This window comes from Hyaena hyaena, unplaced genomic scaffold, assembly GCF_003009895.1.
Source record: "Hyaena hyaena isolate Hyena2069 unplaced genomic scaffold, ASM300989v1 scaffold_18, whole genome shotgun sequence".
NCBI classification, from domain to species: Eukaryota; Metazoa; Chordata; class Mammalia; order Carnivora; family Hyaenidae; genus Hyaena; species Hyaena hyaena.
Window position 1 is genome coordinate 6665767 of NW_024080649.1, and position 18776 is coordinate 6684542.

The 18776-nt window shown below is 39.8% G+C and overlaps 1 protein-coding gene across 1 annotated transcript in view; it reads left to right on the forward strand.

Annotated features, from left to right (window-relative positions):
* The window catches only part of HYDIN (HYDIN axonemal central pair apparatus protein), a 346043-nt gene that overhangs the window by 174277 nt on the left and 152990 nt on the right, over positions 1-18776 (forward strand). The window contains exons 19-22 of the mRNA XM_039223564.1: positions 2481-2754; positions 7228-7371; positions 11886-12029; positions 17274-17587. Coding sequence (XP_039079495.1) covers positions 2481-2754; positions 7228-7371; positions 11886-12029; positions 17274-17587 — 876 coding nt within the window. The remainder of the gene's footprint in view (positions 1-2480; positions 2755-7227; positions 7372-11885; positions 12030-17273; positions 17588-18776) is intronic.

Here is an 18776-nt window from a genome sequence, read left to right on the forward strand (position 1 = left end):
TTATACAATGATTTCTTTGTGACAAATTTAGTATCTCAACCATGATTCCTCCTCTTTAATTCCCATCCAACACATTGCTAATTCCTCTCCATGAATATGGAAAATACAGATATAACTTGGTGGTGACCTAAGTACAGTATAAGTAGGAAGGTTGGAAATTTAATGTAAATGTATATTGTCAGGTATTACAAGGCCAGTCATATTTTTTCTTTTTATGTCGTCTGCTCATCTCCCCACCAGAGCACCAACAACTGAGATGACTGGAATTGGCTCCTCCCAAAAAGCTACAGAATCTCAATATTTAAATATAAAGTGGTACAGCATAGACATCTCTGAGCAGAACAGTCTAAATGTATGTCTCTGAAAGTATATGAGGTTTGAATGCTAACAGTGGAGGAGATAAATGGAGGTTTATTCATGGTTCCTCAGCGGAGTCACATGGCTGCCACTCATTGATTCCTGGGCCAGTTTGGCCTGTCTTTTGCAGTCCCTGTGAGCAGGTCTCAAAGGGATGCTCCTGCCTTGTGGTGTAACAGGCCTGGAAACCAAGGTGGACACTGTGCTTAGAGACGACATACCTGACAAAAGCCAGTTAGGAGCCCTCCCCAAAAGCCCATCCACACCTCCTTTCCTACGAATAGGAATTAAGTAACAGGCAAGTCAGATAGTTGAACTGCATATGTTTTCAGAGAAACATCCAATTACAGTTTTTGTGTCAACTAGATGTAAAAATGCTCCTCTCCGCCCATCTCCGGCCATAAGCTAGGGCATTTTGTCATTGCATACCATGCTTCTATTTCCAAATTTCTTTGTTAAGTACACTCAAATATAATTATAGAAAACAATGTACTGCTTGCCAGACTTAATTACATGTTCTCCTTAGTCTACAAATAGTGTCAAATAACCCCAAAGGATATTCTGACACTTTCCTAGCTAATAGTTTCCTATGAATGTAGAAGCAAACTGCAGCTTTTAACTGCCAATTTCTCCTCTGGCTAAGCCCTGTAGTTATTCTTTTTGCCATAAAATCATGATACCAGCAATCTCCAGAAGAATGGTCAAAAGCAGGGATGGGCAGACTGCAGCCCACTGCCTTTTTCTATAAATAAAGTTTTATTGGAATACAACCATGCCCATTCTTATACATACATTTTCTATGGCTTCTTCACACTACAGTGGAAAGTTGAGTTGTTGTGACAGACCATGTGGCCCAGGAAGTCTTAAGTATTTATTATTCATCCCTTTATGGAAAAAGTTTGTCAACCTTTTGATCATAAGACTCTGAAGAAATACCCATAAACCACCTTTTCTGACTGAATATTTTTGGGCAACTCCCTTAAATTTTCATAGCATTTATCTCTTTATAAAATGAGTAAGCATACTTATTATTACTGTATTGCTGTGACAATTGAAATATATACTGTGTACAAGTGACAGAGACACTTCCTACAGTTTATATTATTTATATTATATATTATATATTTATTATTTATATATTTATAATTTCCCCAAAGCCTGGAATTAGCCATGAAGTCAAACTACTCTAATAAGCATGCTCTGTGAATATGTATTTAGAAAGAAATGGTTACACCTGACAATCGGCAAATATTCCTTATTGTTTATTTATTATTTATACTTCATTTTATTTATTAGAATACGATGCTATTTCTAATGAGGAACAGAGGGGATGAAATGTCAAAGCCTAATAAAATTTTAGAAATAAACAACAGTCCTGACATGATTTTTCTCCCTGAAAAAAATAATTTAAGTAAACTTATAAATCACTTTTTTAAAATTCAAAACAAAACCACATTTAAGCCATGTCCAAGATCTCAGAAATCCCAGCGTCTTGCAAAGAGCCAGACAATCAAGAGGTTCTTAATAAATGTTCATGGAATAGACGAATGAATGTGCAAATGACTTGATGAATGAAATAGCATTTTTAAAGCACTCCTCTGAGAAAAATGACCAATCTGAGTGATGTTCTGGCCCATGGTACAGCCCCTTGAGCTTTGGTCAGGCTCTGAAGATGTGTGGCTTCTCTTCCAAGTTCCCTTCAAGCTGAGCACATCACACATCACAAGAGACTTCACTCAGTCAGTAGAAATTGACTCGACACAATTTGAAATATATTTCTCTTCCAGTACCTATTTTGCTATCCTTTCACTCCTCAGAACCATTTCTCATAAATTAGAGTGATTTTCACATATACCATGTCTGTGTTCATATACCCCTTCCCAGCTGATGGAAATTCAGGAACCAAACCCAGATGCTGGATTCCATGAATAGATACTACCTCGTCCCCTTACTGTGGTAGCTCCTCATAGCATCATGACGTAGCCTTCCTAAATTTTTAAAAATAAAGTCTATTTCATTATTCATCTTGTAAATACATTTCATAGGAGAAGATCCCAAGGGTGTGGAGCTGAACAGAACACCCCAAAGTTGAGCCCTCTCAATCCCTGCCTCCTCTTTTCCAGCCTGGACACCTATTATTACTGCTTCAAGCTGACCAACAAGGGACGTCGGGTCCAACAGCTGTTCTGGATGAACGAAGATTTCTATCCCCAGAAAAAGCTGAGCAAGAAGGGCCTGGCTAAGAAGGGACTTTCTAAGAGCCAGCCCCAACCCCAGCACTTCCACGAGCCTGGGGCTCCCCAGAGCCCCGTGTTTCAGATCCACCCGGTCAGAATGGAGCTGTACCCAGACCAGACGATCGATGTGATACTTAAAGGCTATTCTGCTACTTCCAGGGTAAGAGGACAGCACATTTAGAAGCTGTTTTTCTCCTAAATAAATCTTTGCTCTATTTTTTAGGAGAGTCCCTTGACATTTATCTGAAGAAAGGATGCCGTTTCTCAAGGTTTTCACACAGCACTGAGTTACCATGGCAGCACTCATTGCTTTCAGGGTTCAGCTCTACTCAGTTTTCTGTTTGTTTCTACAGCTACCATGAACCCAACCCTAAAATACCATTTAAAGTAGGTCCTCATCCCCAGGGTCAGAGGGACATCCAGCATTCACCTGAAGCTAAGTCTCCTCTTAACACATAACAAAATTAGTTTCATATTTATTCAAAAAGAATGCTTTTACAGGCACTCAGCTGCCTCTCCTATCCACGTATTGGGACATCCTTGGTCCCTTTCCTCTCAACCTGACACTCCAGCTTCCTGTTTACAACCATCATCTAGTTAGGTATCAATTAAAGCGCTGAGTTATCTTCAGCAACTTGGATGTCCTGCTCATATTTATATTAGCACCATTCTGCTTTAAACATTTAAGCAGCTTCAAATCATCTATTTATTCCTATTCCCTCATGGAAATTGGAAGCCATCAAAAGCACAACAGTAACTTCCTATGTCACTTATGAGCCTCTTCTACCTCACAAGTGCAGACTTTATGGATGAGAAATAATCATGCTTGAGCTCCTGCTGGAGTCACTGAATTAGGAGGTAGTATTGAATTTTTCCTCATGAGATAGGAAACAATAGAAATTTGTCTCCCAGCAGACGAGATGGGAAAGCTTGCCCATGGCTTAAGTCCCTAGAGTCGCAGGTTCATTTGATTTCATTTGCAGTGTTTCTTTACGGCGTACATTCAGGTAAAACCCATCCTCGGTGCAAAACCAAAAACGAAAAGGTCTTTTCCCATCGTAGGAGTGCCTCATGTGCTCTTTCTTTCTGTCATTCAGGGACTTAGCCAACTTTTGCGAGTGTGTGCCACAGGATGAACACAATGCTAGTCAGTAAGGATGCAAAGATGGATAGAATGCAGCCCCTCAACTCGAGACACTGACAGCCTGTCGCAGGAGTGCATTTACAATGTTGTTACCAGGAGCTGATCATATTTTTAAGGCATTAAATCTGAGCAGCTGGGATTCTAAATTCAGTTTAAAATTTGCTAAACACTTCCCTGAATGTTCTTCCATGTTATAGTACATAATTGAGAAGAGACTTGAGTTCATTAACACCCAAAACCTGAATACTCTTCAATGTAAGCTGTTCTGATATAATGTCACTCTAGGTCCTTTTTACTTTATAACAATCTGGGCCTCTTGGATCCAAAGAAGTATTGTTTTCTACAGCATGGTTTTTAATAGTTTATTTATTTGTTTATTTTAATAATGATTTCAGGAATAGGATTTAGTGATTCATCACTTACATTAAACACCTAGTGCTCATCCCAACAAGTGTCCCCCTAAATACCCTTCACCCATTTTGCCCTTCCCCCTACCCAACACCCCTCCAGCAACCCTCAGTTTGTTCTCTATTTAAGAGTCTCATGTGGTTTGTCTCCCTGTCTGTTTTTACATTATTTTTGCTTCCCTTTCCTTATGTTCATCTGTTTTGTATCTTAAATTCCATATAGGAGTGAAATCATATATTTGCCTTTATCTAACTGACTTATTTCACTTAGGATAATATACTCTAGTTCCATCCAGGTTGTTGCAAATGGCAAGATTTCATTCTTTTTGATAACTCAGTAATATCCATTGTGTGTGTGTGTGTGTGTGTGTGTGTGTATACACACCACATCTTTATCCATTCATCAGCTGATGGAAATTTGGGCTCTTTCCAAACTTTGGCTATTTCAGTAGTGCTTGTATAAACATTGGGATGCATGTGCCCCTTTGAATCAGCACTCCTGTATCCTTTAGATAAATACCTACTAGTGCAACTTCTGGGTTATAGGGTAGGTATATTTTTAATTTTTTGAGTAGTCTCCATACTGTTTTCCAGAGTGGCTACACCAGTTTGCATTCCCCACCAGCAGTGCTAAAGGGTCCTCTTTCTCTGCATGCTCGCCAATATCTGTTGTTGCCTGAACTGTTAGTTTTAGCCATTCTGAGGGATGTGAGGTTGTATCTTATTGTGGTTTTGACTTGTATTTCCCTGGTGATGAGTGATGTTGAGCATTTTTTCATGTGTCTGTTAGCCATCTGGTTGTCTTCTTTGGAAAACTGTCTATTCATGTCTTCTGCCCTTTTCTTCACTGGATTATTTTGGGGGGGGTGTTGAGTTTGATAAGTTCTTTATAGATTTTTGGATACTAACCTTTATCTGATATGTCATTTGCAAATATCTTCCATTCCATTGGTTGCCTTTCACTTTTACTGACTGTTTCCTTCACTGTGCAGAAGCTTTTTATCTTGTTGAGGTCCCACTCATTCATTTTGCTTTTGCTTCCTTTGCCTCTAGAGACATGTCAAGTAAGAAGTTACTGCAGCCGAGATCAAAGAGGTTGTTGCCTGTTTTCTCCTCTAGGATTTTGATGGCTTCCTGTCTTACATTTGGGTCTTTCATCCATTTTGAGTTTATTTTTGAGTATGATGTAAGAAAGTGGTCCAAGTTCATTTTTCTGCATGTCAGTGTCCAGGTTTCCCAACACCATTCATTGAAGAGACTCTTTTTCCACTGAATATTCTTTCCTGCTTTGTCAAAGATTCGTTGACCATACATTTGTGGGTCCATTTCTTGGTTCTGTATTCTATTCCATTGGTCTCTGTGTCTATTTTGTAATATAGCTTAAAGTCCAGAATTGTGATGCCTCTAGCTTTGGTTTTCCTTTTCAGCATTGTTTTGGCTATTTGGGGTCTTTTCTGGTTCTATACAAATTTTAGAATTGTGTGTTCTTGCTCTGCAAAAAAAAAAAAATGCTGGTGTTATTCTGATAGAGACTGCATTGAATATATAGATTGCTTTGGGTAGTATTGATGTTTTAACAATATTTGTTTTCCCAATCCATGAGCATGGAATGTTTTTCCATTTTTTTGTGTGTCTTCTTCAACTTCTCTCATAGTTTTCAGTGTATAGATTTTTCACCTCTCTGGTTAGGTTTATTCCTAGGTATTTCATGGGTTTTGGTGCACTTGTAAATGGGATCTATTACTTGATTTCTCTTTCTGCTGTTTCATTATTGGTGTATAGAAATGCATCCAATTTTTGTACATTGATTTTATTTCCTGTGACTGTTGAATTCATGGATCAGTTCTAGCAATTTTTTGGTGGAGTCTTTTGGGTTTTCCACATAGAATATCATGTTATCTGTGAAGAGTGGAAGTTTGATTTCTTTCTTGCCAATTTGGATGCCTTTTATTTCTTTGTGTTGTCTGATTGCTGAGATGAGGACCTCCAATACTATGTTGAACAACAGTGGTGAGAGTGGACATTCTTGTCCTACTCCTGACCTTAGGGGGAAAGCTCTCATTTCTTCCCCATTGAGGATGATATTAGCAGTGGGTCTTTCATATGTCGCTTTTATGATCTTGAGGTATAATCCTTCCAGCCCTATTTTCATGAGGGTTTTAATCAAGAAGTGTTGCTGCATATTGTCAAATGCTTTCTCTGTATCTATTGAGAGGATCATGTGGTTCTTATCCTTTCTGTATCAATGTATTGCACTGATTGATTTGCTGATATTGAACCAGTCCTGCATGCCAGAAATAAATCCTACTTGATCATGGGGAATAATTCCTTTAATGTATTATTGGATCCGGTTGGTTAGTATCTGGTTGGGAATTTTTGCATCCATGTTCATCAGGTAAATTGGTCTGTCATTCTCCTTTTTATTGGGGTCTTTGCCTGGTTTTGGAATCAAGGTAATGCTGGCCTCATAGAATGAGTTTGGAAGTATTCCTTCCATTTCTGTTATTTTTTTTTTTTTAAGAACAACTTCAAAAGAATAGGTGTTAATTCTTCTTTAAATGTTTGGTAAAATTCCCATAGAAAGCCATCTGGCCCTGAACTCTTGTTTGTTGGAAGAATCTACAGCATGATTTTTAAATATTCAAGCATGAAAGGCAAAATTTTCCTAGCCATAGTTCCTGCCTAGCTTGATAAGAAATCATATATCTACCAGAACTATAAACCCAGTAAAGATTTTACCTGCCTTGTCTGCCTTGTCTATTTTGTATGTCCAGTCCCGAATACTCCTGATGCATAATACATTTTCTTGTAATATATATATGTATATATTGGTTGAACTGAATATAAATTGATTGTGTCCTCAGGAACAGTCAGAACCAAACACAGGATCCATCCAGGACATATTCAACCAATCAGACTTTAATTGTGTGACAGAGGGCAATCCCTGAAATGCACTGTTCAGAAAAATGTGCTCTTCCCTGGTGTCACCAGGCAGGTAGTTGAGAATCAGCTTGCTGATTGTTGAGAATTAAGCTTTCTAAGATACAGATATTCCAAAAGTTCTGATGTGTCTTGTCTACAGATAGTCAAAGAAAAGCTGGTGTGCCATGCCATCATCGGGGCACAGAAGGGGAGGAGCGTATTGATGACTGTGAATATCATCTGTGAGTTTATAGCACCACTTATCCAGCTCTCCACAAAGCAGCTCATATACTGCCTGGAGAAGGTCAGTGTGGCTTGCTGCCTTGGGTGGGTGCCCTAAGTAGGGGGCAGCATGTTCACATTCTCATTTTGGGAGCTAAATTAATGGGAAGCCTGTTACACCCACACCCAGCCAATGTTTTCTAAGCTTCAGAGACCAATACACATTCAATTAAAACTTCTGAATCTAAACCTACATTCCTTTGAAATGTGAATTGTTATGGAAATTCTACTTGCATCGTTCCTGATATATAAGACCAAAGTAAATGAAGGCATATTCTAGTGTGCTGAAAGTGCATTTTAGTTGATCCTTTTATTCTAACTAGGTGAAATAAACATCACAGTATAGAAAAGGTTAGAGTAGAATTTTTGATAATTATAATAATCAGTAAGAAAAGCTGCCACTTATTGATTGGTAGGTGCTGGCATCAGGCTGTGTTCCTCACCTACATTTTCCCTGTTGTTTCCTTACAACAAACTATGCAATGGGTCTGCTATCATTCTGTCATACATGTGAGGGAATAGAGATAAAAATTAAGTTGTCATTCAATTCACCTAACACTGCTTGAGAATAATCAACCTAAATTCTTTGATTCATACATACTCTTTAATTTATATGGCTATACATGCCCGTGACTTTATTTGGCCATTAAGAACAAGCACTAAATGGAGGAGGCAGAGGACAGGGGAAAGCAAGGAATGGCTGCTGCTCAGAGCAGGGGTGTCAAGATGGAGATAAGGTGGGGGGAGATATCACAGCAGGGCTTGACCTACTCCTAGGCAGACTTCCATGCTAGAATTATGTACCATTCAAAATATATAGGTAGAGAATGTCTCTTCTGAGTTGAGGACTGTATTGGTGCTGGAAATCTGGTGAACCAGCCCGACATCATCAAATCTAAGAGACTTGTCAAGGTTACAGACTGTAAATAAATTATTACAATTGAGTCATTTAATATTCAATTCTAAACAGTGCTGTGAATATGAGGTATAAGGCACTACAAGAACATGTCTTGGAGACATGGCCATATTTGTACATGTGGTCATAGACGGCTTCTGCCAACAAATACCTAGACTTGAGATTTGAAGGAGAAATAGAAGTTAGTCTGGTGATGAGGGACAAGCAGAGAATCAATAGGCAGAGGAAACTGCACATGTGAAGGGCCCAAGTTGGGAAGGAGCTTGGTGAATATATAGAACTGAAAGGTCACCTTAGAGAATGTGCCCAGAATGACTCAAGGTCCATCTAGAGAAGTGGGCAGAGGCCAGAGGAGCTTGGCATGGCTGGGAGGCATGTTCTGGACTTTGGGTTTTGTTCTGGGTGACCACTGGAGGGCTTTAGGGAGGGAGGGGAGTGATATGGTCAGATATTCAATGAAACAGTCACACTGGCTGTTGAGTGGAATATTTATCAAGGCCTACCATGTCCCAAGCACTGTGTTGAGTGCTAAGGATAAAGTAGTGAGAACAGTCCCTCCCAGATGAACCTCAAGCCAACTGGGAAAACTGGGTATTAAGTAAGCCATTGTTCCATAGTATGGGATGTACATAATCAAAGCTAAGTCCTGACATGGTGTCATACAAATGGACTAAATCTGGCATCGCCTAACTGATTATGGGGCAATCAACCAGGATTCCTTTCATTACTGGGAGGCTTGCAGGAGAATGTTCAAGACCATTTATGCTGGTTGTGGATTCCGTTCTATTTTGTTAATATTAAATATCTATTGAACACCCACCATAGATAAAGTGCTCCGCTGGAGATGAGTACAGGAGCTTATAATCAAGTAAGGGAGGTGAGATGTACAAGTTCATTTCAAACCAACAGATAATTTTTGAGCACTTACATTATATTAGGCCGCAAAGGCACAGCAAAACCCTCGCTTAATGGACTGGTGCGGAAAGCAGACACTGAAGAAGTAGAATAAGGGTTTCAGCTACAGGATGGTAAACCAACTGTAACAAGCTCCATGACACACAGAAGAAGAAAATACTACAGGAGTTTCTGCCAGAGTTACTAAGTTTTCATTGCTGTTTTAAATTCTTCCTTTTTTAAGTAATCAGGAAAGATATTTATTGGCAACAGCTGCACCAAATTTGGTGGCATCGTGTTTCCTCTAAATTTGGGTATTCAGAGAAATTCAGTGCGTATTTATTGAATAGCTATTCTATGCAAGCCATTACAGTGTATGTTAAATATGCAGCCTGGTTTCTTATTAGATTTTTTTTTCTAAGTCATAAACACCCATAAAAATGTGAGCATAGTGTTTCGTTTCTTCTTTTTATATCCTTAAGCCTTAACATATTCTTGTTTAAATCTCTGTTTGAGCTTATTGCTAAAATAAAAGAGCAAATATTTTATATATGGCAGCAACTTAATTGAATTAAAAAATGAATTGTCACAACTCCATGTTCATTTGTTTTTGCCCTTTTCTCCTACCCCCCCCAATATTATAATTGTGAAATCTGTCCAACTACTATATTTTTCATTGTTTATTTCCAGCTCATGTTTAAGCCACATCAGAGACAATGAAGAAATACAACTTTATTACCCAGCATGCACAAGAGGCCTGTTGGTGTTGGTGTTCAGATTTCATTACATAACACCCAATTATCTGTCCTGTCTCGTTTTGGGCTTGAGGCAGCATATCTGAGTTAGTACATTAGACTATAATGATACCAGTCCTGCCTATGGAAAGAATTTTTCTATAACCATTTCCTCTTATTTGATCTACTTTATAACTATGATGCCATTCCTTAGCCACACAGATGAAACCACATCTCTGGGGAATGGAAAAGGTCAACTGAAAGTAGCAGCCAGTTTGCTTCATGAAGTCCACCAGCAAATCATGTCTCCTGATATTTGGAGAGACAAACAACCCAGAGAGAAAGGGTCATTTTAAAATAGAATGCCTCTGTGTGCATCGACTCCTCCTCATCACTAACCTCTAAATGGCCTCTTGCCAAAACCAACGAACTATGGCTTCTTCAAAGCTTCCTGCAGTGACGCAGCGGCCTAGGGGAAGGTCACTGGGTAGACAACTTTGTATGGCCCAAAAGTGCTGCTTCATCCCTCTCACAAAATGTAGTATATCATCTGCAAATACAAGGTGAATTTAGTACCTGTATTGCGATGTTAGAAGGAGGGAAACAATGCCTGGCATCTCATGGTAAGTGCCAGACTGAGCCCCTCAAAGAACTCTGGGAGTGCACAGGGATCAGTGGAGTACAACTGAGGCAGGAAGCTTGAGCTAACTGTTATGGACTGAATGTTTGTGTCTTCCCCAAATTCATACGTTGAAGCCCTAATCCTCAATGTGATGATGTTGGAGGTGGGGCCTCTGGGAGGATAATTATGTCATGAAAGTAGAGCCCCCAAGAATGGGATTAGTCCCTTGAAAAGTAGAGACGAGAGAGATGGTCTCCCTCTCAGCCGTATGAGGACACAGTGAGAAGATAGACATCTAACGCCAGACACCGTATCTGCTGGCACCTTGATCTTGGACTTCCCGACATCCATTATTTAAGTCACCCAGTCTATGATATTTGTTATAGCAGCCCAAGCCAACAAAGACACAATGGGCACTGGTTATCCAAGCTCCTCAGAGACAAGGGAGCCAGGAACCATAGTAGAAGGAAGACCGTGTTGAACAAAGAAGCAGAGACAAAGTCAGACCAAAATATAGAATCAGAAGGATTTAACTAAAAATGGAACAATGAGAAAAAGCAAATCAAAACAATGAGACCTGGGGAAAACGTCAGAGTGGCGGGAAGAGCCAGGGAATGAATGGAGGGAGGCTGTCATTGGAAACCACAGACTGAGGCTTCTGGTTGCCTCCTGCTGATCCTAAAGGACCCCTTTTCCAAAGCACACAAGAAATAATGTGGACTCCAACATCAGAATGAGAAAAATTCAGTCTGACCAGAAAGTTTCAGGTTAAGATCCATTTCTGATGCTTTCTTCAGTTGAAAAATGAAATTTGATGCATCTAAGAAAGTGGAAAGATGCTTCTACATCAGCTTTCCCAGTGTTATCAGGAAGAATTTACAGAAATAGTTATGAGCATTTTGTCAATACAACAATATGTTACAAATGTATATATTTTTGCAAATTGGATATTTTGAACATAGAAAAAATAGTACATAAGGAAAATAATGTTTTGTTCATTATAATGATGCATGGGTCCTTCCATTAGATACCACTAATTATTAGACTTTGTTTTATGACACTGGAAACTTCTATTGTAATAGTACTATCCAGAAGCATGGTTTGTGTAGGTGTTTTTAACCAGGCAACAAGAGAGTAAGAAATCTAATCTGTGTTTTCTGGTTTATGGAGGATCACTTTTCAGTAGTCCATCATAAATTCCAAATGATTTATCTAAGTCTGTACAAGGGTAGGGGGAAGACAGAGAGAGACAGAGAGCAAGGAGGGGTGGGGAATGCTAATTCTGCTGTTAACAATGATGAGGAGACTTTGGTTGCTAAAGGCTTACTGTGTTTATCTTAACTTGGTTTCTTCTTTTTCCCCTTTTGCAGAAGCCGAACACTGTCCTGGAACCTGACTACCAGCCCTTGGTCATGAAGAACATTTCCACCCTGCCTGTGAATGTGTTGCTCTCCACAAGTGGACCCTTCTTTATCTGCGAGACTGATAAATCTCCACTGCCATTAACTCCTGAGGTAAGTTGACAGAGTGCTGTCTTAACAAGCTCCTAGGAGAGTTGTGTGTGTGACAAAGGAAGAGAATAATGTCAGCATGCTACCTAATTTCAGTCCAGGCAGATAGGAAGAATTTAAGAAACAAAGGAAAGAATACAGAAAAATTATATGTAATAAATTCCAATATCACTCAACTATTTTTTAAAAATTTTTTAATGTTTATTTATATGTGTGAGAGACAGACAGACAGATGGAGCACGAGCTGGGAGAGGCAGAGAGAGAAGGAGACACAGAATCTGAAGCAGGCTCCAGGTTCTGAGCTGTCAGCACAGAGCCCAATACAGGGCTTAAACTCATAAGTGGTAAGATCATGACCAGAGCTGAAGTCAGACGCTTAACCAATTGAGCCAGCCAGGTGCCCCTCAGCTGTGATTTTTTTTTAATGTTTATTTATTTATTTTTGAGAGAGAGAAAAAGAGAGAGATCGTGGGAGAGAGGGAGAAGCGAGAGAAAAGGAGACTGAGAATCCCAAGCAGGCTCTATAGCTGTCAGTGCAGACAGAGTCCAGTGCAGGGCTCAAACTCATGAACCATGTAATCATGATGTGAACCAAAACCAAGAGTCAGATGCTTAACCAACTCAGCCACCCAGGTGCCCCTCACCCAACTATTATTAATTACACAATTATTAATTGTGTAAGAACTTTGGCTCATTATGATAACCCTTCATTCTTGTCCATTGTAATCTTTAGAAAACAGTGACTTCCCACTAATGATAATAGAAACCTTTTAATTCTACTTTTCTAAAGCAGAGTTCTGTACTCTAGGCAATAAGGAAATAGCTAAAACCCAGCCCCTAAACCAGAGAGCCCATCTCCAGATACTAAGAAATCTGAACTGGGCTGAGAGAGGAGGCTGTGAGCTTACTGAGCCACCCCAGTCTGATTCAGGATGCAGTGTTCTCTAAATATCCCTACAGTATCACCCCTGTGCAGGGCATCTGGGTGGCTCAGTCAGTTGAACATCCAACTTGATTTCAGTTCCAAGTCATGATCTCATGGTTCATGGGATTCTCTCTTTCCCTCTCCCTCTCTCCCTCTCTGCCCATCTCCTACTCACACTCTCTCTTTCTCTCTCTCAAAATAAATAAATAAACTTAAAAAATAAAAAAAGATCACTCTTCGATCCTTTGCCAGCATGTGGACACTGGTGGGAATGGCTGGGCCATGCAGCCAGTGGCACTTCAGAGCTGTAGGGAAGGAGTGAAGAAGAAACCAAATCTACACACTACTGTGTTCAGCCTCCCAACCTGGGGAGACAGCTAATGAAGAAGAGGTAAAAGGGAGGAAGGAAGGGCAGGCAGCAATCCTGAGATCTCAGAAGAGGGAGCCCGTGACTGAAGGAGATTTGCCATGAGCCTCGCTCAGGGAGAAGGAGTTTGGAGGGAAATGGGGGACAGAGCTCTTTATTGAAAGGGTTGCAGACAGTACCTGACTGGTGGATATAAACTGCACAACCACCTCCCTTCCCCAGCAATTCCTTAGTGGGTTCCTTCCCAGCCTGAGCTGAGAAAACACCAGATAAGATCTTTGAGTAGAGAAATAAAGGGGAGAGGCAGAAGACAAACCTACTGCAAGGGAACCTTTACAAGGAAGGAGACCGAAAGTATAAATGTAGTTTTCTGCAGCCTGAGAGAAATGATAGATGACATGACCTGTCTTTAAAAAGAGCTTAAAGATGAGATACAAGTATTCAAAGTGGAGATGAAGGGTAAGCTCACGGGGCAGAGGAGAACAAATGGATGATAAAGTGAAAATTCAGATATGAGCAACTAACTTTCTCCATCTGCATGGTAGATTAGACGCATTTTCTTGTCACTCCTGAAATCTTAAGATAAAAGTAGAATGTTCAAAAGGAAAGAAGCCCAGAACAATAAAATAAAGAAGGAGGAGAATGGATACAACCAAATAATGAGAGATTTAAACAAATTCTAGAAGACAGAATGAAGATGGAGTGGGTTGACCAAAAAGGCACAAAAACCAGCATTTTAGAAAATTCCCCAGTGAGACCATAAAGATGTGAGAGTTATTCAACCTGAGTAGCCTGGACTCAGAGGCAACAAGTGTGAGGAAAACACTGAAAATAGAGGGATTCCATGTGCACTAACTAGACAGCTGTCCCACCTGACCCCCCACACACACACACACACATACACACACAAAAAAAACATGGGCAGCTGGCTTTTATCCCAAGACCTAAAGATAGGTGCTCTTCCCCAGAGAAACTGATCAAAATGTCAGGGGAACTTTAATGTTTCTAGTGTGATTTTTAGCCCTCCAGTATAATCAGTGGTGTCTGGGGTATGCCCACCAACTGATCGCTCCCTCTCTGCCCAAAGAAGCTGTTCTGTAGACCAGCCCTACTAAACAAATTGAGAGGTAGTGGTCTCTGGACTATTAGGATGTCAGGTTGGGTAAGGAACTACTGCTTTCTGTAATAACTCTTATAGCACAGTTAGAACTTTCATATTATTTGTATGTGTAACTTTAAAAGCATACATATAGTTTAAAAAGTAAAGAGCTTTGGGTGGCTGGGTCAGTTGAGCGTCTGACATCAGCTCAGGTCATGATTTCACTGAGTTCAAGCCCCACACTGGGCCAGAGCCTAGAGCCTACTTCAGATTCTGTGTCTCCCTCTCTCTCTACCCCTCCCCTGCTCACACTCTGTCTCTCTTTCTCTCTCTCTCTCCTCAAAAATAAATAAATATTTAAAAATAAATGAAGAGCTTTTACAAATCAACAGGAAATACACCAATAGAAAAATAGGCAAAGGAAATGAATAGAGTTCACAGAAAGAAAAATAAAATGGCTCTTAAATATATGAAAATATGCTCAACTTTAATCACATTAGAAGAGATGCAAATTAATTTTTCCTATCAGACTGGCAAAGAGCAAATATTCGATAGTGCTCTGTGTTGGGGGGCATGTGGAAATAGGCACTCCCACAGTGTTGGGGAAGTCTACATTGGAAGACACAGCTATCAAAATTTCAAATGTCCATACCTTTTGACCTAGTTATTCTTCTGCTAGGAATTTACCTTTCAGATATAGACACAATATACAAGATAACATATAGACAAGGATATTCATTGCAACACTGATTACAAGAGCATAAGATTGGAAGCCAATATCCATCAGTAGGAGATTGGTTAAATAAATGATAGTGAAATTATATGATGGAATAAAATGCAGCTATCAGGCAGCTCCACATGTACTGATGAGTGATCTCTCAGTGATAAAAGCACACTGCAGAGCAAGAGTGCACAGTGTGCTCTCATGTGTATAAAAAAATTTGAAATACATATATGAATGTGACTTTTTATCCGTACATTATCTCCACAAGGATAAGCAGTGCACTTGCAACCTTGGTGCGTCAGGGGCAGGGAACTAGATGGCTTGGATAAGAGGTTTAGATTTTTAAAAGCAAGGCCATACCCTGTCCTGGGACAAAATGGAATATTCAACAGGGAGTCATATTGTGGTGAAGTTACCTGTCTATTGATAACCAAAGAATTCTATGGACTCTAAGCAGAAAAGAAGGGACCCATCAAGGGAAGAGTTTAGACTAACCTCAGACTTCTCCATAGTCATACTTAATGCCGGATGACAATGCAGCAATGGCTACAGCGTTTTGAGAGAGTCACCCAGGACTAGAAAGACTAAGTAGTGTTGCTGAAATTCACAGAGCTGTTAACTGACAGAGGCTAGATTTGGACCCAAGCAGTCTGGCCCCAGGGTTTATGATTTTAAGATTATCATCTCTTGTGTAAGAATATTTTTGAAGTGGTTTTTTTTTGGGGGGGGGGCGGAATTCAAACATTAAAAAAATAAATTAGTCTAATTTCATTTTTGTAAAACTGTTATTTATCTATCCATCATGTCTGGACTCGTGCTTACAAAATGTTAACTCTGAAGAATAATATATGGTGAAATTTTGGATGAGTTTCTAATTTCTCCTCCTTGTGCTTTTATATCTAATGTGAATTTTTGAGGATGTGTATCATTTCTACAAAACAACAAAAGGGGAAAATGTTTAACTCAGTCTTCAAAGATACTTAAATGCCAGGCATTGCAACACCATGTGCTACAGTCTGCAAGAATGGGGTCTAAATTGTGCCGAGCCACCTGTACAAGGGGATGGCAACGCTTTCAGATGGGATTAGCTGCCTGAAGAGTCATTGCCCTCTCTCTGATTCTTGAATCAGGTGATTGGCTTTATCAACAGAAACCATCTAATCATGTCACCAAAGTACACAGTTAAATACCTGAACCTAAAAACTCAGCAAGAGGGAAGTGCTCTGTGAAAGACTTATCCCTGTGTGCATGCCTCCTGACTGCCTCGGGGCACTTTCTGCAAAACCAGGAGGTGGCTTTCCTGTGGATTAACTGTGTGAATTTGAGCAATTCCTAAAAAAGCTAACTCATAGCCAGGCTTTCTATGGTATGGTGTTCCAGTGGCCTTGGCATCAAGGAACACACGGGGATTTGAATCAAAGAGAGAAAAGAATAAACATAATCTACTGAATAAACTCTGTCAAGCTTCCGAGTGTCATTTTAAGTTGAATAGAAGACAGCAGAAAGTAGATAACACTGTGCTTAAGAGTTAGAATTGCAGGCATTAGAAAAGAAATTAAATTACCTAATCCATCCCTTTCTGGGTCACCCTCTACAGAACCCCCCCCCCCCCAGGGCTTTAGAAAGCCTTTATAAAAATTTCTTAAGCCTTGAATGTTTCTTGTTTGTCTACGAAGACCATTTTACAATCTAATTTATTTTCCGTTGAGAATATCTTATAAGTTATTCATTGCAGACTTTCCCTTTTGCAACTCCACAATCCTTACAACCTCAAAACTATTATCAAAACCTCTTCAAATGATTCCCATCCAGATTTTCCTTGCTTTCATGTTTAACTAATAAAATATATGTGTGTGTCGTATATGTATATAAAATATCTATAGTTATCAATATAGATATCTATATGAATTTAGATATACCAGCTATTTAATTATGTTTAGTGAATACATAATTATGGATGAAAGAAGTGTGGCCTTGTATATATTTCATACTAATCTGTTTGTACTTATATGTGCATCTGTATGTGTGTATGTCCATACATATATATAAATTACTTTGGTTGTCCTGTTCCATGGAGTAGGTTGAAAATGTATAGTACAAAGGTCAGTTATTTCCTGTTGTCTTGTTTGTAGCCTATCAAACTGGAGACTGGTGGAGAAAAACACTTGCTGGTCAAATTTGACCCTTCTTACAGAAATGATTTGAACAACTGGGTAGCAGAAGAAATTCTAGCAATCAAGTATGTAGAGCACCCTCAAGTAGACAGACTGAGCCTGCGTGGAGAAGTGAACTACCCCAACCTCAGCTTTGAGACCATGGAGCTGGATTTTGGCTGCATCCTGAACGATACAGAAGTGATCCGATATATAACAATCACCAACTGCAGCCCCTTGATTGTGAAGTTCCGATGGTTCTTCCTGGTAGACAACGAGGAAAATCAGATAAGGTACCCCCAGCCTGTCATGCCCTCAGAGCTCTTCTCTGCTCCTCCCTTCTCTCTCCTTTGGGCTTTGTACTGGGTTTCCCAGATTCTGTATAGGGTTTTTCACAGTGTTCAGTTCTGAGAACTAATTATTGGCAGAAAGAACAAAGGACCTCAAATCTTGGTTCATTCTAGATTTTCAAACAGCTAAAACAGGAAGAGCAGCTAAAACATCTTTGCGAACAATTACCACCAGATTAGCGAAGCAATATCCATGAGCCTGCTTTAATTTTGAATCTAGTGGTTGGATCATTAGAAATGTGTCACTAACAAAATAAAGTCTTTATAGAGTCTTCTTAAGCATCTCAAACCCAAAGCATGGATTGAATGTGATGATACATTGAGTACTTGCTGCACCAAGCCCCGTGTTCTGCATATCTTGGTGGGTTTCATTCTTTTAAAAAAAATTTTTTTTAACAGTTATTCATTTTTGAGAGATGGAGAAAGAAAGAGTGTGAGTGGGGGTGGGGCAGAGAGAGAGGGAAGCACAGAATCTGAAGCAGGCTCCAGGTTCTAAGCTGTCTGCACAGAGCCTGAAGCAGGGCTTGAACTCACAAACCATGAGATCATGACCTGAGCTGAAGTTGGACACTTAACCAACTGAGCCATCCAGGTGCCCCTCAGTGGTTTCATTCTAACCTGTACATATACATACAGATGTATACATATGTACAAAATAATGGGAGGTGTTAAGGGCGGAAAGAGGAAAGCTGTCTTCACAATATTTGGATTTAGAAATGTCTCTCTGTTCATTTGGAAGCTAAATCCAAATTTAATTTGGAAAACACTCCTTAAAAAAATACTAACAGTCTGTTTTAGTCAAGCCTTAGTGACATTTTCATCTGAGTCTGAAGCCTCATTGGTGAGCCGGACATATGGGCTTCTGTGTATTTCCTTACTGGATGTCTGGACAGGTCTGGGTTTGTACCTGAATGCCAGGCTGCCACTCTGCATAGGGAAGCCTCATGTTGTTTCCTCAGGTTGTCGGTATCTCCCATACACAACCTTCATCTTGCATATGACAGCCAGCTTTTCCCTTCCCTGGCTTGTTTCCACGGTAACAAAGGCTTGCTCAGGATGTCTTCCGTAGACATCTAATGATGACCCAGCATGGCACTAAAGGCGGGCCTGGGCCTGAACGACAGAGCCTGCT